General features: G+C 44.2%; 2 protein-coding genes across 2 annotated transcripts in view; both read left to right on the plus strand.

Annotated features, from left to right (window-relative positions):
• The first annotated feature begins 1,813 nt into the window (after window positions 1-1,813).
• foxd5 (forkhead box D5) lies at window positions 1,814-3,175 on the plus strand. Its single transcript, XM_030417958.1, has one exon. It carries the CDS (start codon window positions 1,938-1,940, stop codon window positions 2,982-2,984), a length of 1,047 nt encoding a protein of 348 aa, XP_030273818.1. The 5' UTR covers window positions 1,814-1,937; the 3' UTR covers window positions 2,985-3,175.
• A 1,560-nt stretch (window positions 3,176-4,735) lies between these two features.
• pgm5 (phosphoglucomutase 5) overlaps window positions 4,736-17,869 on the plus strand; it is a 28,032-nt gene continuing 14,898 nt past the window's right edge. Inside the window, exons 1-6 of the mRNA XM_030415810.1 lie at window positions 4,736-5,267; window positions 7,442-7,604; window positions 7,711-7,857; window positions 8,015-8,140; window positions 8,273-8,463; window positions 9,912-10,066. Of these exons, the coding sequence (XP_030271670.1) occupies window positions 5,010-5,267; window positions 7,442-7,604; window positions 7,711-7,857; window positions 8,015-8,140; window positions 8,273-8,463; window positions 9,912-10,066 (1,040 nt within the window). The 5' untranslated portion in view covers window positions 4,736-5,009. The remainder of the gene's footprint in view (window positions 5,268-7,441; window positions 7,605-7,710; window positions 7,858-8,014; window positions 8,141-8,272; window positions 8,464-9,911; window positions 10,067-17,869) is intronic.

Genomic DNA, 17,869 nt, shown 5'->3' on the forward strand with positions numbered 1-17,869 from the left:
GCCGTGGATGTGAAGTGTGATTGTTTCGACGGTGTGATAACTTGAATATTGTGCTACAGCTAAAATGTCAGAATCTGGTTTATTGTCAAGGGGAGTTCCACATATTGACAAAAAACAAGGTTAAGTCAACGAAAAAGTCAAGAAGCATAATGAGAAACCAGACGACTGATGACAAAATATCACAAAGACAAAATATATTAAACGATAGAGCTGTACATCATTAAAGTGGCTCTAAATGTAAAGTGATTCGATGTGTAAACTTCCTAATTACTTTAAACTTATTTAATTTTCTACTGCAGAGACACTTTTGTCACTGGTGTTGTTTAATTTCCAAGGGGGCTCTATTTCACAATGTGCAGCAGTTTGCTTGTTTTAATCACTTTTATTGGCAATATGTGAGCAGATTGTAACATTACATGAAAAGAGAGACCTTCCTCCCTTATTTTTTACTTTAAATTGTTTGTTTTAATCATCTACTTGTGTGTCCTCGTTTCAAAATACTGACTTTGGAATTAAATCACTTGTAAATATGGAAAACGCTCCAATTATCTCACACCAGTGCCTCTGTTTCACTGAGGATTGCATCCAAGACTAAATGCTGATGTTCTGCAGATGTGTGAGGTGTCGGTGCTCAGTTCAGTTTGTGCCTGTGATACTTGACAGCAGCCATTCCATATTCTAGTGGGCTGTTTGTTCCCTCAGCCTCTATTGGTGCAGTGGTGTGAGAACCATCTCGCACACACTCACTCAGTCAGGTGACGAAATAGGTGGAGTTTTCCCAACTTGGTCATTTGCAATGGAGATGGTTTAGCAGCACGGTTTTGTCACATATCCGCTGCTGGACGGGTTTGCTTTGAGGATGGCTCTGCTTATTCATCCCGGTCGTAAAGCCGAGCTGAGCCCCGCAGCCCAGGGCGCACCGTGCAGCTGAGCCGTTTCCTACTCGATTCTGATGCTGATGGCCTCGTTAAGGCGACTATTACCTCTTTTCTCTGCTGGCTGCGGGGAGCCCGACCACGGCCATTTTCATGGTCACCCCACCCGCAGGCATCCAGAGGTGGCAACCTAAACGAACCCGCGGGGGATCGAAGGGGGGAAACACTTGATTTGTTATCACGGGCTAGGCGTGGTGTTAAAGTTCCCAAGAACACCTCACCTCCCACTGTGCTGCTGTACGATGTGTGTCATATCACATGAGGAAAAACATCGAGATTAAACTTTAATCTTTTGCAGATTTATTTTGGTAGTACGCACACACGTAAGACACACGACAATGTCAACACCAGCCTCACATACATGGGCATATAGGGTTCACTGCACACTAAACCGTGTGCATGTGTTCAGTGCTGGAAGGGATAAAAAAAAAAAAAAAGTGATCAGTTAAAATACCACATTAGTGGTTGTGATCATGTTTAGAGTTTACCCGTGAATGTCTTACTGCAGAGATGTCAGCTTTGAACCAAAGTTTTCAGTGTATCTTCATTATTTTGAAGATTTTGTTTATTTTATGCAATTCTGTGTTGACTCTCACTCAAACCGTCTGACAGTTAAAATGAAATGCATGCAATATTACCAAAATATAGCTAATTCTAAACCTAAACCTATAAGTCCGGCTGTATTTGCATGAATAGGCCGTGCGCACTTCAGGACTCCCCAAATCCCCCCCACCTGTGTGCTTGCCTTCTCTGGCTCCCCGCGGTGAGGGGCCACTCTGATAGGTCCAGAGGGTTAATGGGACTGGCCTTCAGGGCAGCAGCCTTCCAGCATATAAAGCCCCAGCTTTCATTTCAACAGAAAGCAAGGTTTACGAAGGACCAGCGACTAGATGCGCTTTTACGCATGAATCGGGGCCTTTGGGTTTTTACGCACGGCGCACCATTAATGTCTCTTTGGCACAGTTGAGTTTTTACGCGTTTTTGAACATCCTGCGTGTGACTATGACTCTCTCCAGTGAATTTGAAGCTTCGCAGCATGCCACCTTGCCTCTAGATGAGCATGAGATTGACATAGTGGGCGAGGATGAGCCGACACACGGGCGTTTGTATCGAAATGAGTGCTCCTCGGACCACGGCTCCTCGGCAGAATCGGGCGCTGAGTTTGACTCTTCGGAGCCGGACTCCTCGGGGGAAAGTGAGAACAGCTTCTGCGCAGACGCAACGCCGTCCAGGAAAGTCCAGGGCAGCTCGGTAAAGCCTCCCTACTCCTACATCGCCCTCATCACCATGGCCATCCTGCAGAGCCCGCTGAAGAAGCTGACGCTGAGTGGCATCTGTGACTTCATCAGCAACAAGTTTCCCTACTACAGAGACAAGTTCCCCGCCTGGCAGAACTCCATCAGGCACAACCTCTCCCTCAACGACTGTTTCATTAAGATCCCGCGGGAGCCTGGGAACCCGGGCAAAGGTAACTACTGGTCCCTGGACCCTGCCTCCGAGGACATGTTCGACAACGGCAGCTTCCTCCGGCGAAGGAAGCGCTTCAAGAGAAACCACCCCGAGCTCGCCAAAGAAGGACTTATGTTTTATTCCAACTTGAACTGCTACCGGCCGTACGGGCAACCATACTGCGTCCAGGGCCAGGTGAGCCCCCCGCACGCTGCCCCCATCCGGTACATGCCCCTGCAGGAGGGCATCATGATGCCTCCCTCTTCCTATCACCTCCTGCCACAAACTCTGAGCAGTCACGGGAAGTGCAGTGGGCCTAAAGACTTCAGAGAGCACGCAGAGCCAAAGCCGGGTGCGCATGCGAAGTGCTCCTTCAGCATCGACAGCATCATGAGCAAACCTTCTCCCGTCACTCCGCAGAACCCAAACCCGCAGCAGAGCCGCCACAGCGCCCTCGGGTACGGCCACCTCATGTCGGGCCCCGCTGCCTGTTTGGTTCCGACGCTCCTGCAGGGACCCAGGACTCCCTTCTGCCCCGCTGCCCTGCTGAGCACCGCTCCGTTAATAAACGAGCACCTCAGACTGTCTTACCCTCACTGAAGAAGCTCTACAGTGTCCGTACGTTCGATGTGAAGACACACGCTGGTGTCGCCCGTTTCTTACAGAAATGTTTTAATTGCATGATATTTATGTGCGTTGACATTCAGAGTTCTGTCTTCAAAGAAAAAGAGTGTAAATAAGATGAGTGGAATAATATATATTTGTGAGAGCTTCTGCGGTGGAGACTCGTTGGTGGATGAATGTTTGTGTTGTTTTTTTTTTTTTATCAACGTGCTAAAATAAATGTCTGAACAAATATCTGTGACCTCTGTGGTTTGAATCTCTTCTTTTTTTTCTTCTTTTTTTAAGAGCAGTTCCATCTTCTGAATGTTCGCCTGATTTTTTAGCTTCTTTTTCTATATTATCTTCGGAAAATATTTCAGACTCATTATCTCGTCCTTGAGATATAATGCACCTTGTGTGAAGTTTGAAAGGAAAGTTAAGTTTTAAACAAAAATCAGATATCTCAGCTTTATAATCAAAACTTCAATCAATATAAGCCTTTATCCTCCTAGTCAAATATGGGCATATACTCACTTGTACTTTAATTAAAAAAAAATAAAAAAATACTGTGATGTAAAAACAGCAGATGTATAAGCTAAGGATGATACCAACTCTAAACTTAAAGTAATTAAAAAAATAAGTAAATAAACGTATGCATTTGTTCTTCCTTATCACAGTATTATATCACCATCTTTATCAAATAATTTAATATTCATTTACAACACAACATTTACAATAAGACATAGGCTACATATCTTCATCAGAGGTGAGAGGGAACGACTTTTTAAAAAAAAAAATTCTACTTACATTTTAACACACACATCTACACTTTTTCACTCCTCACGTGTTTAGAAAATGATCCTCACTTTGGTTTGAATGCATCTGAGGGGAATTATCGATGATTTACGACGTTTTACTAACAAAAAATGTCGATATTTGACGCCCTCAGAGCCAGATTCAACAATCTCTCTGGTGCGTTCACGAACAGCGCGGACAAATCCAACTCATTTTGCCTTCAAGTTTTATAGTCTTTCAATTGTATTAATATGACGCGGCCAATATAAAATATCCTTCAGAGGAACGCTTTTTACTTTTAGAATACACTTCAGAGCCTGAACTTTCTCACTTTTACTCGAGTAAAAAAGTACTTTTACCACATCTGCTGTTCATTTAGATTATTTTAGGTTCGTTTTGTTGTGTTATCAACCAACACAGGCTTGTCTCTTCATTGTAGAAGACAGTTCCAGTTCTGTCTCCTGGCCTCAAGGTCGCACTGTTCACCAGATATTGGAGCGGACCTTGATTCGGACAGATCCCCGACGCTTATGTGAAGAACCTTCCTCACTCGATTGCAAGGTAACAATCGCAGTGGCACAGATTTAAAAGCTTCAGTATGAATATGGTGGGAAAACTGTAGATGAAAATAAGATTCTGACAGAGGAAATGGTACCAGTGTAACAGAACAAACTTCACTATGACTGAGTGAAGTCCTGCTGTCATCCCCCTCTTACAGAGCCCTCTGACAGGGACCACAGCCGCTGCTCATGCCTTCATACCGTCGGTGTGTGCAGCACAGACACAGGCAGTGTCCGGTTGCAGGCCGGTCCCGACACAATTCCCCTCTGCCATCAGTCAAAGGTCTATTTTTGGCCGGAGGGCTCAGCTGATTGTGGGCCTTGAAGATCCTGGCCCTCCCTGATTTTTTTTCTTTTTTTTTTTTTTTTCTTAGTAGTACAGTCAGTTGTTCGGGCTTATTAGGAAAAAGAGGGAGTTGTCTAGCAGCAGATGAGAGTTGTGCTGAGTGAGGGATGCAGCTCTCCAGGCTGTCGGTGACATTTTAACTCTAACTCACTGCAGTCAGCTGATCTGTGTGTGGGGCTGCTCTCCTCCTCCTTCAGCCCTACAAGCCAGACCCGCTCCATCTCTTCTGGGGCCCTGCTCTCACCCTGTGGACCACCACCAGGAGCGAAACTCCCCCCTAAACTAACTTTTCTTTGAGCGGCAGTCCTCCGCGTTGGGAGGATGGAGACGAGCCCCATCCCGGTGGTGACGGTCCAAACCGCCCCCTTTGACGACCAGCGGCCCGGCACCAGCGGGCTGCGGAGGAAGACGGCGGTGTTCGAGGGGAAGAAGAACTACCTGCAGAACTACATCCAGAGCCTGCTGTCCTCCATCGACCTGCGGGACCGGCAGGGCTGCACCATGGTGGTGGGCAGCGACGGCCGCTACTTCAGCCGGGCCGCCACCGAGCTGATAGTGCAGATGGCAGCTGCCAACGGGGTAAGAAGGGAGGGGGGCGAGGCGAGCACCAGCCTTCATGTTCCACTCCAAAAACATTTAGAAGACTTCTTAATTAATTCATCTAAGTAGGTACGAATTGTTCAGGTTCATGCAGCAGTTATCAATAAGTGACATTTTAGATGCTTATTACTGACATCTAAATAAACCTGCCGAGAGTTTTACCCACAAAATAATTAAAGATGTTAGTGCGTCTGTGTTGTAGGTTAGGACCCCCCACAAGGGGTCGCAATGTGAATCCAAAGGGTCACAAACTGATTACCAGTGTCGAAAATAATAATAAGAGAAACTTCTGCCACTCAAAATGATGTATGTTTCGCAAACTTCAAGTACATTTTTGGCTTTGTTTTTTGTCAAAATAAGTGTAGCGTTAAAATTTGGCCCGTAAAGTGATTGAAATGAAAGTCTGAGAAGTGCAAGAACAACTGGAGAGGGATAGTTGAACGTTAAGTCTTAGTCCCAGATTGTCCAAAGCCAGTGTTTCTGGTTGATGGTTGGGGTCGTTAGACAAAAACCCGATTGAGGATCTGAGCCTGACGTACCCCGCCACTCGCCCCAATGTGAGCTTGGATTGACTCCAGCCTCCCAAGTCCCTGCAGAGGATAAGTGGGTTAACAGATGATCGATGGCTGAGATGGAGGGAGACTCCACGATCGTTTATCTTTCAGCAGAAACTCACATATTGTTGCTTTAATGGGTGGCAGGCCAAAAAAAAGGTGTTGAAGCATCGCTGAGCGAGAAATGTGAAGAAGTGACATATTTACTGTCACCAGAGATTGATCCTCTTACTTCTGAAAAAACTTGGAACTTTGAGTTTTCTTCTGGCAAAATGTTAAATCAGAATTGTTAAAGTTGAATTACATATTTATATACCGTATCGCACGTTCGTTGGTCCACATTTGTTAAGCATTGCAATCCTCCTTCAGTTCATGCAGTTCCTCTGTTAAACATGTTTCATCTTACTTGAAAGTGCTAATCTGTGACATTAACACATCCAAACCTGTCACCCGTCTAAAGTGTGCCTTTAAGCGTCAGCAGCAGATAAATGAAAAAGAGGACGATGGGGTGAGAGAGACAGAGAGGAGTGAAAAATCCCCCCCAGCTCATTATGAAATGCTTGCTCGGAGATCTTTGTGATTGGTTTGGACGGGCTCCAAAGGAAAATCTGAAGGGAATATAATTTGTTTTTGGGATCGGTCTGTTTTTTTCTGCTGGCCCTGCCAAATGTCTCTTGATGTCGGCCTTATCAGCACTTCCATCCATCCTGCTCTGTTTTCCTGCCTACATTTGTTCCCCCCCCCCAACACACACACACACACACACACACACACACACACATACACACACACACACACACACACACACACACACACACTCGCTCTTCCACCTCTCCTTGGCCAAACCTCATACACTGGGGATCCCCTGTCAAATGGCCCTGAACCAAAACTCGGGTTAGTGGCAGCACTTGGACTTCCGCAAACAACGAATACAATCTGAACACAGAGGGAAGTAACAGACTGCTTTATACACACACACACACACACACACACACACACACACACACACACACACACACACAGACAGACTTAATGAATTCGTATTTTATGAGATTTCTTTCCTCGTCTGTCTTTTAATGCGACGTCGCCGGATGTTAGGAGGATACACTGACGTCAGGAGAATAAATTCCTCTCCACTGAGCACACTTCTTATTTAGAATAGCTGATGTGCAGGGGAATTATGGGATGCTGGTGGCATTACCGCTTTAAAAGTAGCGTAGATATTATAAATAGGGAGTGCGGCTCTGTTATTTAGGCTCCCTCTTGGGGCAGATCATTTGCCATTTTTTTAAGCCGGCTGTCAATTAGTCACCTGAAGAATGATGAGGTGCTTTGGGCTGCTGCTGCTTTCAAGTCCACTTAGATTAATGGACTTTTGAACGTTTTTATTTAAGATTTTGTGTTACATCGAGCTCAAGAAACATGCCAGATATTACTTTCTTAACTGAACTTTTGCCATACATGGTCACTTTTTCACACAGCAAAGCCTTATTTCAGATTTACACAGCATCTGGAAACACTCAAGGCAGAAATAAATACATATACGAAAGCTTTTATCCTCGATTCATGCACAACTGACATTGCATCCGTGCTGTGCAGATTGGTCGTCTGGTAATCGGCCACAATGGCCTCCTGTCCACGCCTGCTGTTTCCTGCATCATCAGGAAGATCAAGGCCATAGGCGGGATCATCCTCACAGCCAGTCACAACCCCGGAGGCCCCGGTGGAGACTTTGGGATCAAGTTCAACGTGGCAAATGGAGGTGAGAGCTGAGAAAGATCTGATTTTTTTTCCAGCTGCCTCTCCCTGATGTGAATGTTTTAAATCCAAAAGGGAAGCGTTTGAAACCATCTTTGTTTATGTGGCAGGCCCATCTCCGGACACAGTGATGGAGAGGATCCACCAGGTGAGCCGGACGCTCGAGGAGTACGCAATCTGCCCCGATCTCCGCATCGACCTGTCCAGGCTGGGAAGACAAGAATTTGACCTGGAGAACAAGTTCAAACCTTTCAGAGGTACAATACTACGTCACTTAATCGTCTGTCACCAGTAAGTGCTCTCTATATAAAAACAAGAGTGAGTTGTAAATAATTTGAGTTGGGTTATACAAAGAAAGAAATCATCAAATAAATGATTTAATACGTACTAATCGTCCTCTGTCTGTGTCTCCAGTTGAGATCGTAGACTCAGTTGAGGTGTATCTACAAATGCTGCGAAACATCTTCGACTTCAGTGCCATTAAAAGTCTTCTCACAGGACCAGATCAGCTCAAGATACACATAGATGCCATGCATGGAGGTGAGATGGTTCATCATCGACCTTAAACAGCACCCCGAGCTGTTCTTTATATGTCCTTGGAGATAAAGCCGGTGTGTTTTTCTACTCCTTTCCTCTCCTCTACACACCTCTGCTCCTCGTGCTGTGTTGCAGTGACGGGCCTGTATGTGCGCCGGATCCTGTGTGACGAGTTGGGAGCTCCGGCTAACTCGGCTGTCAACTGCGTCCCCCTGGAGGACTTCGGAGGCCGACCTCCGGAGCCCAACCTGACCTACGCCACCTCTCTGGTAGATGCCATGAAGGGAGGTGACTTTGGCTTCGGGGCAGCGTTTGATGCGGACGGGGTAAGACATCTGATGTGTAGAATAAAAATTAAGAAAATGTAACTTTTTCTGTTAGTTGACGTGGTTCGAAGTGGTTTTGTCGAAGGCCTCTCACTCACCACTGCCTGACACGAAACTTTAGCGCTGCATTTGTGGCGCCACCACTTGTTGTCTTGCTGTTAATTAACGTGACATAAAATGTTATAGTTTAAGCATTATTTGGTGAAAAATCAAGCGTATTCTGATACATACATACATTCGGAATTTGTTGTACATGGAGGCTGGAAACTCAGGATCCATTAATTGTTTTGGTTTTTTTACCAGCCACTACTTACTCCATAGAGTCTATGGAGTCTTATTTTTTATTTGTTTATGTTTGATCGTCGATAGCAGGAAGGAAAAGGCGATGCGGGGATGAATTATACTGTGTCCATGATGATCCAACAAGCAGCTCACTTTTTCCAAGTTGTCATCCAATAGTCATTTCTACTGTATACACACACACACAGACACTCACACACACACCCTTCGCAAAGTAAATTAGCTTCGCATCAGGAGAATTATGTCACATCTGCTCTGCTTCTCCCACCAGGATTGGTATCTTCACAGTCATTAGCAGCAGCAGTCTCACTGAGTGGACGTTTCTTTTTCGGCGGATGCTGTCACATAATACCAATATTAAAGAAACCAATATCCTCCAACCTCCAAACAGTAACTTTGCAGTGATTATAATTATTGGCAAAGAACGTACTTTCACTTATAGTGAATTACATTGTCCTCTACTATAGAAAAAATGTGGAAAAATTATATTTGATGCGGCATGAGCAAACTTTTATAGAGAAAAAACACATCAGGCAAGTGCAATCAGCAAACAAACAGACAAAAAAAAGTCGGACAAACATGCGCTTACGAAGTCTTGACAACTCACCGCTGAAGCATCTTGCTCCTTCAGTAGTGCATCAAACTTTGACAAACTGTCTTCTCTTGTTGCTGAACATCCAGAGGATCCATTTCAGTAAAATATTAAGTCCAAAACACAGTATTACATGCGTAACCAGCGACAAATCTGTCCCAAACGACTTCCAATATACTCCATAATAATGCCATTATTTAGAAACACGCTTGGTACTAAGATGGCCGCGAACCTCTGACTGTTTGACTGTTCCCTCCCCTCTCTCCTGGGCCACTAACTATTTCAGTATGTTCAAACTCCTATAGATCAGTGCCAGAAGCACTTACAGAGCTTTTGACTGTTTGGGGTTAAAACATCAAACTGCAACCTTTCAAAAGAGCGCAAAACCATGCCTGAACTTCAAATGGTTCAACAACAGCTTTGGATTTATTTTGTGATCGACAGATAGACGTTTTAGGATAATCTTTCATCATTTTTGGGGAATGGTAAGGGGTTTAAGCTACTAACTAGTTACGTGAGCTGACTCGTAATTTACTGTATGTTGTACTGTTTTCAGGATCGGTACATGATCCTCGGAGAAAACGGCTTCTTCGTGAGCCCGTCGGACTCAGTGGCCATCATGGCTGCCAACCTCTCAACCATCCCCTACTTCAGACAGCAGGGAGTCAGGGGCTTCGCCAGGAGTATGGCCACAAGCACCGCCCTCGACAGGTACGTAACACACTTCTACACATGTACAGCACACACTCAGTAGATCTAAGAAAAAGGGTTTTGGCTTCTCTTGTCACACAACCTCAACCTCTGTCCCACCAACCCCTCCTGCGGCAGCCCAATCTCAGGAGAGGGGCGCCACTCTCAGATGAAGACTCACCCACTATGAATAAGAGTGTGAGGTCACATACGCACAACCCCCACACACAAATTTACTCACCGCCTATAAATATTGTCCGTTATGTAAGACGAGAGCCGAGCAGAGGGTGCTGAGTGAGAGGATGTGATCACAGCTAAAGTCATCCCCATTAACATTGTTCCAGCAGGAGGGATCCCAGCGCTGCGCCCCACTGAGGCTCCGATGGAAATGTGTCATTTAATACAATGAGGGAACCAGAAAAGATCAACTAAAGTTAGTTCGGATTGTGTTTCAACAGGCGATTGTCTTCAGCAAACGAACGGATTCAGTGTTCATGCATGGTTTTGTCCATAGAATATGAATAGAGTCCATAAAACTGATAAAAAATCGAAACATCTTTCTTAATTTGTCAAAATTGGGCAAACTTTTCCCCCCATTTGTCTGTGTCTATGGATGTGTCTTTATGTGGGCAGTCACATGTGACATAGCATGTGTGTGTGCAGAAATGTTTTGCATTATCCAAGTAAATTTTGGAGGGGAGCTTGGTCCGTACAGGAGTTTGGCCCCGATTATCTGGTAGTGTGATGGGCATACAGATCCAGTCTTAAATCTCTTGACCTGCTCACAAACCCATTGGGGCCACCCTGATAACTATCAAACGAGCTTGATATCTAGGATTTAAAATCTAGACGATAACGTCCAAGCGGGATCACGATAGCCACTAAGAGAGACGTACCAGAGCAGGTGACAGTGCTGCCTTTGAGGCTAACGTTAGCCTGTTAGCTGTTGCGATATTAAAACTGACCGTTAAAATCTCACCTCCAGTTCTTCCTGAAGAGTAGACAAACCGTGTTGACCGCGTCCCTCCAAACATTTTTCTCATCCACACTTGTTTTTTCACAGTGCGAGTATTTACGCTGCTGCAGCAAGTTGTTGCGCAACAGTCTCCATTTTGTTTACATCTGCTTCCCCATGAGATCACTGAGGCGGCGCATCACACCCTCTGGCACGATTATCTGAGGATTTTGATACTCCTGTAGTGTGATCCTGGCGTAAAACTACGATGTGTAGACAGTTTTATAGTATTTTGAATGATTCTGAAATTTGGGTTTTCTTCATATTTGGCATTATATGAGCGAGGCAGTGTATGAATGTTACTGTATTTCCTGTATTGGCATTGAACACTGCCAAAAAAAATACAATATATCATTAACCAAAACAGTTCCACATGAACAGGATTCATAGGTTGATGTATACAGAAAAGTGCCTGTCTGTCTCCGTGTCCACATGAGTGAGTGAGTGTGTGTGTGTGTGTGTGTGTGTGTGTGTGTGTGTGTGTGTGTGTGTGCGTGCGTTAGTAGGTGTTAGCGCTGGCAGACGTGAAGGAAGTGACCTCACTGACGACAACAATCTCTCCGGGTTTCACAGTTACAAAGGAAAAGTGATGCTTAGATATATGAAGTGGGACGTTACATCACAGGATTATTAGTCTTCCTTTGTTAGTGCAGAGACTCCTACACACACACACACACACACACACACACACACACACACACACTTGGGCGCACGCACACTGATACAAACGCACGTATCATTGGGACACTGTTGTGTGTTGTTGCGCTGCTCTCCGCCCCGAGGCTGTGTCTTATGATGTTGAACCGTAATGATAACACTGAGAGAGCTGCTTGAAAGTTTTTACGCACACACACACCAACTGAGCCCTGAGACACAAACGCTCAACGACCCACTGTGACCCTGAGCTATGCAGCACACACACACACACACACACACACACACACACACACACACACCGTTAATGTACATTAAAACGGCCTCTTCTTATTACTTACTACTAAAGATATCTCCTCCATCTCTCTTCGTCTATTTTCTCAGCGTTTGCCCTTTTTTTTGTATCGGTGATGATAGCCTAAATTTAATTTCCTGGAACTCGCTTGTGCAATCTGATGAGAAGTAGAATTACCTTACAGTATGATGTCTATTACAGATAATACCCAAACTACAGATAATATCGCGCTCTGGGCTTTCTGACAAGCTGAAATAAATTGCATTATAGATGATGTCCTTTTTCTTCCCCCTATTAAACTTAATTTCACCGGCGTACTCTGGGGTATGTGGTTTTATGCAAAGCACAGCTCACCTCTGAGCGCTCACTGATCATTTACTGACCACATTCACATAACCTGGTTTTGCAGTTATTTCAAAAAAGGCAATATTAATACTAAGCTGATGACATGACTAATGAAAATGAATATTTCTCTGATATGATTTTTTACACGCAGGCGAACATATCAGTTAAAAAACTCAGCCTTCATTTGCTCAACCACCTATTTGAAAAGTCCAACATCTCAGATATTTGTCCATATCTGTTGATAACTGAGTCTTTTATAATGTTTTGAATTAGGCATGCTTCTTCTTTTGACCACAAATGTAGGCTTTTCTCTTGTGAATGCATCTCTCCCCCGGCCTTTCAAACTGTTTGCCGGGCAAGGATGTTTGGAAACCCTGAATAATATTGGTATGTCTCACATGTCTCAATCAGAAAATGCTACTTTCGGAATAAGGCCTAAGTCAGAATATTGGGATATTGACCACTTGTGATCCGATGTCACCTCCAGGTTCCTTATTCAAAAAACACTCATATCACGGTGTCAAATGGACATGATTTTTTTTTCTTACGCTAAAAGAGGATGAACTTAATTTGCCGATTTAACAAGAAGGCCCAAATAATGAAGAACTCATCATACACATCATTTCAGAAAGTTTATAAAATCCTTCCTAACTCAACAACTCACAAACTTGAGCGATTTTATAATGGAGTCTGGTGAATTTCTCTCCCTCCCCATCAACTTGCTGATCTTGACCGTAGCTGATGTCGGTGTTCAAGTTCCATATCCACTGTTGTGCAAAACACTTTCACAAATTGTTGTCAAGAACTATAAGATATAAGTGTTCCTGGCCATTCAAATGAATACAAAATACCTGAATGTCACACACCATGATATAGACTGACCCCTCAGCAACGGGTCACTTTGTTCTACTCTCAGCTTCATAACTGCCACTTCAGTTCCTAACGTAGCACCGCTCCTCTGTGGACAAGTAACGTACGTATCTGCATGTCTCTGGCAATCTCCAGGAAGTGTTGGAGCACTCAGCAGCGTGGTGTTGGACCTTGGAGCTGGCCCAAGCGGAGACCTTTTTAGGAGAGCGAGTGGTCCGTGTGTGTGTGTGTGTGTGTGTGACTGTACGCCGAGTGTTTAGACTGAGCGACCCTCCCTGCTGCGTGTTTATGCGTAGTCAAGCAAACTGTGTTATAAAAGCCTTGATAAATGTGACGGTGTGTGTATACTGTGTGTGCATGTGTGCGTCCAGAGGGAATACGGGGGGAAAAAAACAACAGAGAGAAAGAGAATGTTTTTGTGTTTGGATGAGCAGATGTTCTGTTGTGCGGAGTTACAGGTGTTACATATTTTAATTCTTTATTCTTTTAGCCTTACCGAGTCGTGTGCCTGTGTGTCTCAGTGCACAAACTCTAAGTAAGGGCTGATGTAGGGAGGGAGGGAGGGGTCGGAGGAAGAGAAGGAGGGAGGGAGACTTTGGTAAAGGAAACATCTGCCTCTCCTTTAACCGTTCCAAGGATGGGAGGATGTAGGGAGAATGAGGGACTGAGTCGCTGCTGTGCCTGTTACCAGGACCAAGTCCAAGTTCTTGTACTGAAATGTTGATTAGCGCCGCTGAGCAGAGGGGGTCAAACGTTTAATGTTGTGCTGTGGCGGCTGGACTGTTGTGCCGGTTACTAGGATGACCGAGGCAATCAGAGGGACTGTATTGTGTCTCTCGCAGCCGCCGGTGCTTGAGCCCTTTTAATAGATGATGTGCTGCTACTACACACGGGGTGAAGGGATTTTTATGGATTCATTTCTCATCCTATTTGAGCATTGAGGTATTTGTGTCATGTTTGTCATGATGTTTGTTTCCGACAGAGGAAAAATAAAAATAAACCATTAAACGACAAGCACAGTGGGTGTGGGAGGTTTTTCAAGTCAGAAAGAGGGTCGGTGTAGACTGGATTGGCATGCAGGAGGCATCGGGCTTTTACACAGCAGCAGTTCCCAACACTTTTTGTCTAATGTATCCCCACAGCAAATTGGTTTTCTTCTCATCCTTATTCAGGTTTGGTCGCTGTTTTCACCTTTCATTAGTCATGTTTCACCCTTCCATGGCAGCAATAGCTTTATGTTTTCAGGTTGTGCATCCATCCATTCGTCCATCCCATTCTTTGAATGTAATTACCAGTACCTTGAACAAAAAACTCACCTTTAAATTGAGAACTCGGCTACTTGAGTACCCATGCCCATCCGTACTATATGCTGTGTCTCAATTCAGGGTCTGCATCCTTCGAAGGACCCGGCCTTTGCGGTCTTCGAAAGGCGAGTCCTTCAGAGAGACTTTGTTAAATGGGACGGTCTAGCCTTTGGAGCATTTCCTAGTTGCGTCACCAGATGTTTTACCCTTACGTCACGATTTCTGCCTCCCAGGCCTGCGAAAGTGACGGTCTACGCCGCGCGATGTCGCCATTTTCTCTCTTTCTTTCTTATTTTTCGGGCGCGCAAAGAATCTTGGGATATGTGAGGCCACGAAGGATAGTAGCCGTGCATCCTCCAAAAAGATGGAAAAGAAGGCCGCATTTGGAGGAGCCTCTGAATTGGGACAGCCTTCGTGTGGCATTGTGACATAATTGGCCTTCAAATGCGGCCTCCGAAGGATGCAGACCTGAATTGAGACATAACAATAGTTTTTATACTTGTTCAGGTATTTTCTTGGTCTGGAGTCAACACTACTGTGCCTGATCCCTACACCACCATACCAGGCTAGTTTTGGTAGGGCTGGACTTGTGTTCCCATGTAGAGTTATCAAGGTTTAGCTATTTGTAATGCCGGGAAAAAAATGACAAAAATGCCTCGAAAAGCTGCTAAGAAACATTGTGAAATGCTGTCATCGGGCTCAGATCTTGTATTATGCACCAATATTTTGTTAGGAAGTGAGACACAGGAGGTGGCCAAGTCAAACACTGGCATGACACACACACTTTTCCCCCTGATATAATTTCATAAGAAGGTAAATATGTTTGACACAGCTTTGGAATAGGCTTTGAACTGCTGTCAGAAAGGTATTTTGTTACAGATTCAACAAAAAAGTATGAAACAGCTCTGACCATTTACAGGAATTCATCTCAACTTTGATCCAGTATTTTCAGCGTTGGACACTATGGCAACCTCTTCAAGGTATTAAACTTCCGTGTTGTCCACCGAGGGGTCAAGAAGAACTCACATTTCAAGCCCGAGTAAAGCCCTAACATGCTGTGCTTTTTGTCTGAATGCCAGTCTAAAGCTTTTAAGACCAGGCTCGGCTCTTTGCAGAAGGGGAGGCGAGGAAAGAGCACACTGGATGCTATGTTTGGGTAAAATATCGAGCCAAGGCCAATAGCTGGCAATATTTCACTCCCCTAGATGTAGTGGGCTCTCATCCTTCACAGTATCCACTGATGCAAGACGGAGGTATACAAAGATAGAGACAGTGTGAAAACAAAGGAGATGTTGGTTGATACGCGTTTTCATTCAGTCAGTTTAGTGTGTGTGTCAGTTTGTGTGCAAGTGTGTAATCCTGAGCTCTGAGCCCAAAATGTGTGAGGATGATGGAAGGTGGCTGAGTAACATAGCCAAGCCTGATTATGAAATCCCTGTCTGCATCCAAATCGTTCTCATGACGGAGCTCTTCTACATCTGTTTTTTTGTTGTTATTCTTGATTTTTGTGCATATAAATCAAGTAAAACAAAAAACAAAATGTGCAACAACATGATGCGCAGTTCAGACAAAAGCAGTCCTGAGGGCTTGAAAATTGAACCCACCCAACACTTAAATTACAGCTGTATACTCACCACAAATTTACAAAACAGACTGATATTTTTAATATATCTAAAAGCAGCCATTTCACCAGGATATGTTGTTAACCTTCTCTGCAAACCGCAGAGCAAATGTTTGTAGCAAATGTGCCATATCACCTTCACATTATCTGCTTCTGTTACGACCCCGAAAGAAAGCTTGTGTCCCAAAGAGGTCTAACATAGTTACAGGAGTCAAGAGGTCCAAAATAGAAGAATTTTATTTCAGCAGATAAACTTCAGTGACCCCACAGCCTCCCCAGCTAACAACAAACTGATGGGCTGGCAAACAAAGAACAAAAAGGGAAGCCACCTCGGTCCAACCCTTACAGGACCGTCGAAACTGGGCTCCTCGCTCTACCCGAACCAAACATTCCCCCAACTAAACCCTACAACAGAAATAGCACCACAAACCTGAACGACCAAACCCACTAGAAACAGCAAAAGAACAAACAATCAAAGCTACATGTGGTGCTGCGGCTGTTTTCAGGCCATTAATGGAAAAGAGACCAGGCTTGAGTCCCCTCCCCCTCTTTATTGACTCCTCAATCAGCCTAAGCAGGCTCACCTGGAGAGAGGAAGAAAACAACAGACCATGAGTGAGTGACATCAGGGCATCACATGATCAGAAAGGGGGAGCATCGAACAGCTTATTAGCCACCTTTAGAATCAAGGATGTAGACGATGGTGGTGTTATTACGGACCAACCAGGTGACCAAAACCAGCTATTTTTCAGAGCGTCTCCATCCGTGATCATGTCGACCAGAACCATCATTTTAAGCAAAACCACAAAGTTAAAACATCACAAAATGTTTTTTTTTTGCATAAACCTAACCAGAGCAAAAGCACAGAGTTTCTTACAAGACAGAAATAGAAAATTTAACCTAAGCAAGTGTAAAGCTGCAACATAAAGAAGCGTTCAGTTTTAACTTATCTGTTGTTTTGCAGAATCCTACTTAGCTAACGTTGATCCTGGCGTTTGGTTTGCTAAAAGCATGAGCACCCAGATAGCTCACCTGGTAGAGTGAGCACTCCAAGTACTTTCTCCTGGCTGTCCTATCAGACTAAAAGGCCAGAAGTTGACACTTGAAGTAAAATAATAATAATAATGATAATAATAATAATAATAATAATAATAATACAGAAACTGAACATAAAGTAAAAACTTCACATGTTGAATAGGGACTGGAGTGCCAAAAAAAAAACCCTTAATATTATCACTTTGCAAATCAAATTCAGAGTGAATATATTTAGCATTTTTATCATTTAAAAAAGACAATGAGGATATTTCTCAACTGCACACATATAATAATATACAGTGTTTTTTTTTTATGTAAATCCAACAATCAAATGAGAGACAAAAATCTGACCAACACTTATCCTGTTGGCACTCTCCTGCCTCCATTCAGTCAGTCCTGGTCTCAAAAGCTTTAGTTCCAAAACTAAAATATATCTAAAAAGTCGATACTGCTGTTGAACTCTTTTTTCCTTAAACCTGAACTGTACATGATGAAGGCACTTGACCACATGTGCCCTCTTTACACAAATTTTGCCTGTTACTGGTGTGAGAAAACGGACATTGATACGCTGCCTTACAGTGGAGAGGTCACACCTACACACGGGGGGATTACGGCTCTAAATAGAAACCTTCCAAGTTCATTCCTCGTGGCTCCACTACACACTCATCTGCCAATTTCTTTTTAT

Source organism: Sparus aurata, chromosome 5, assembly GCF_900880675.1.
Source record: "Sparus aurata chromosome 5, fSpaAur1.1, whole genome shotgun sequence".
NCBI lineage: Eukaryota > Metazoa > Chordata > Actinopteri > Spariformes > Sparidae > Sparus > Sparus aurata.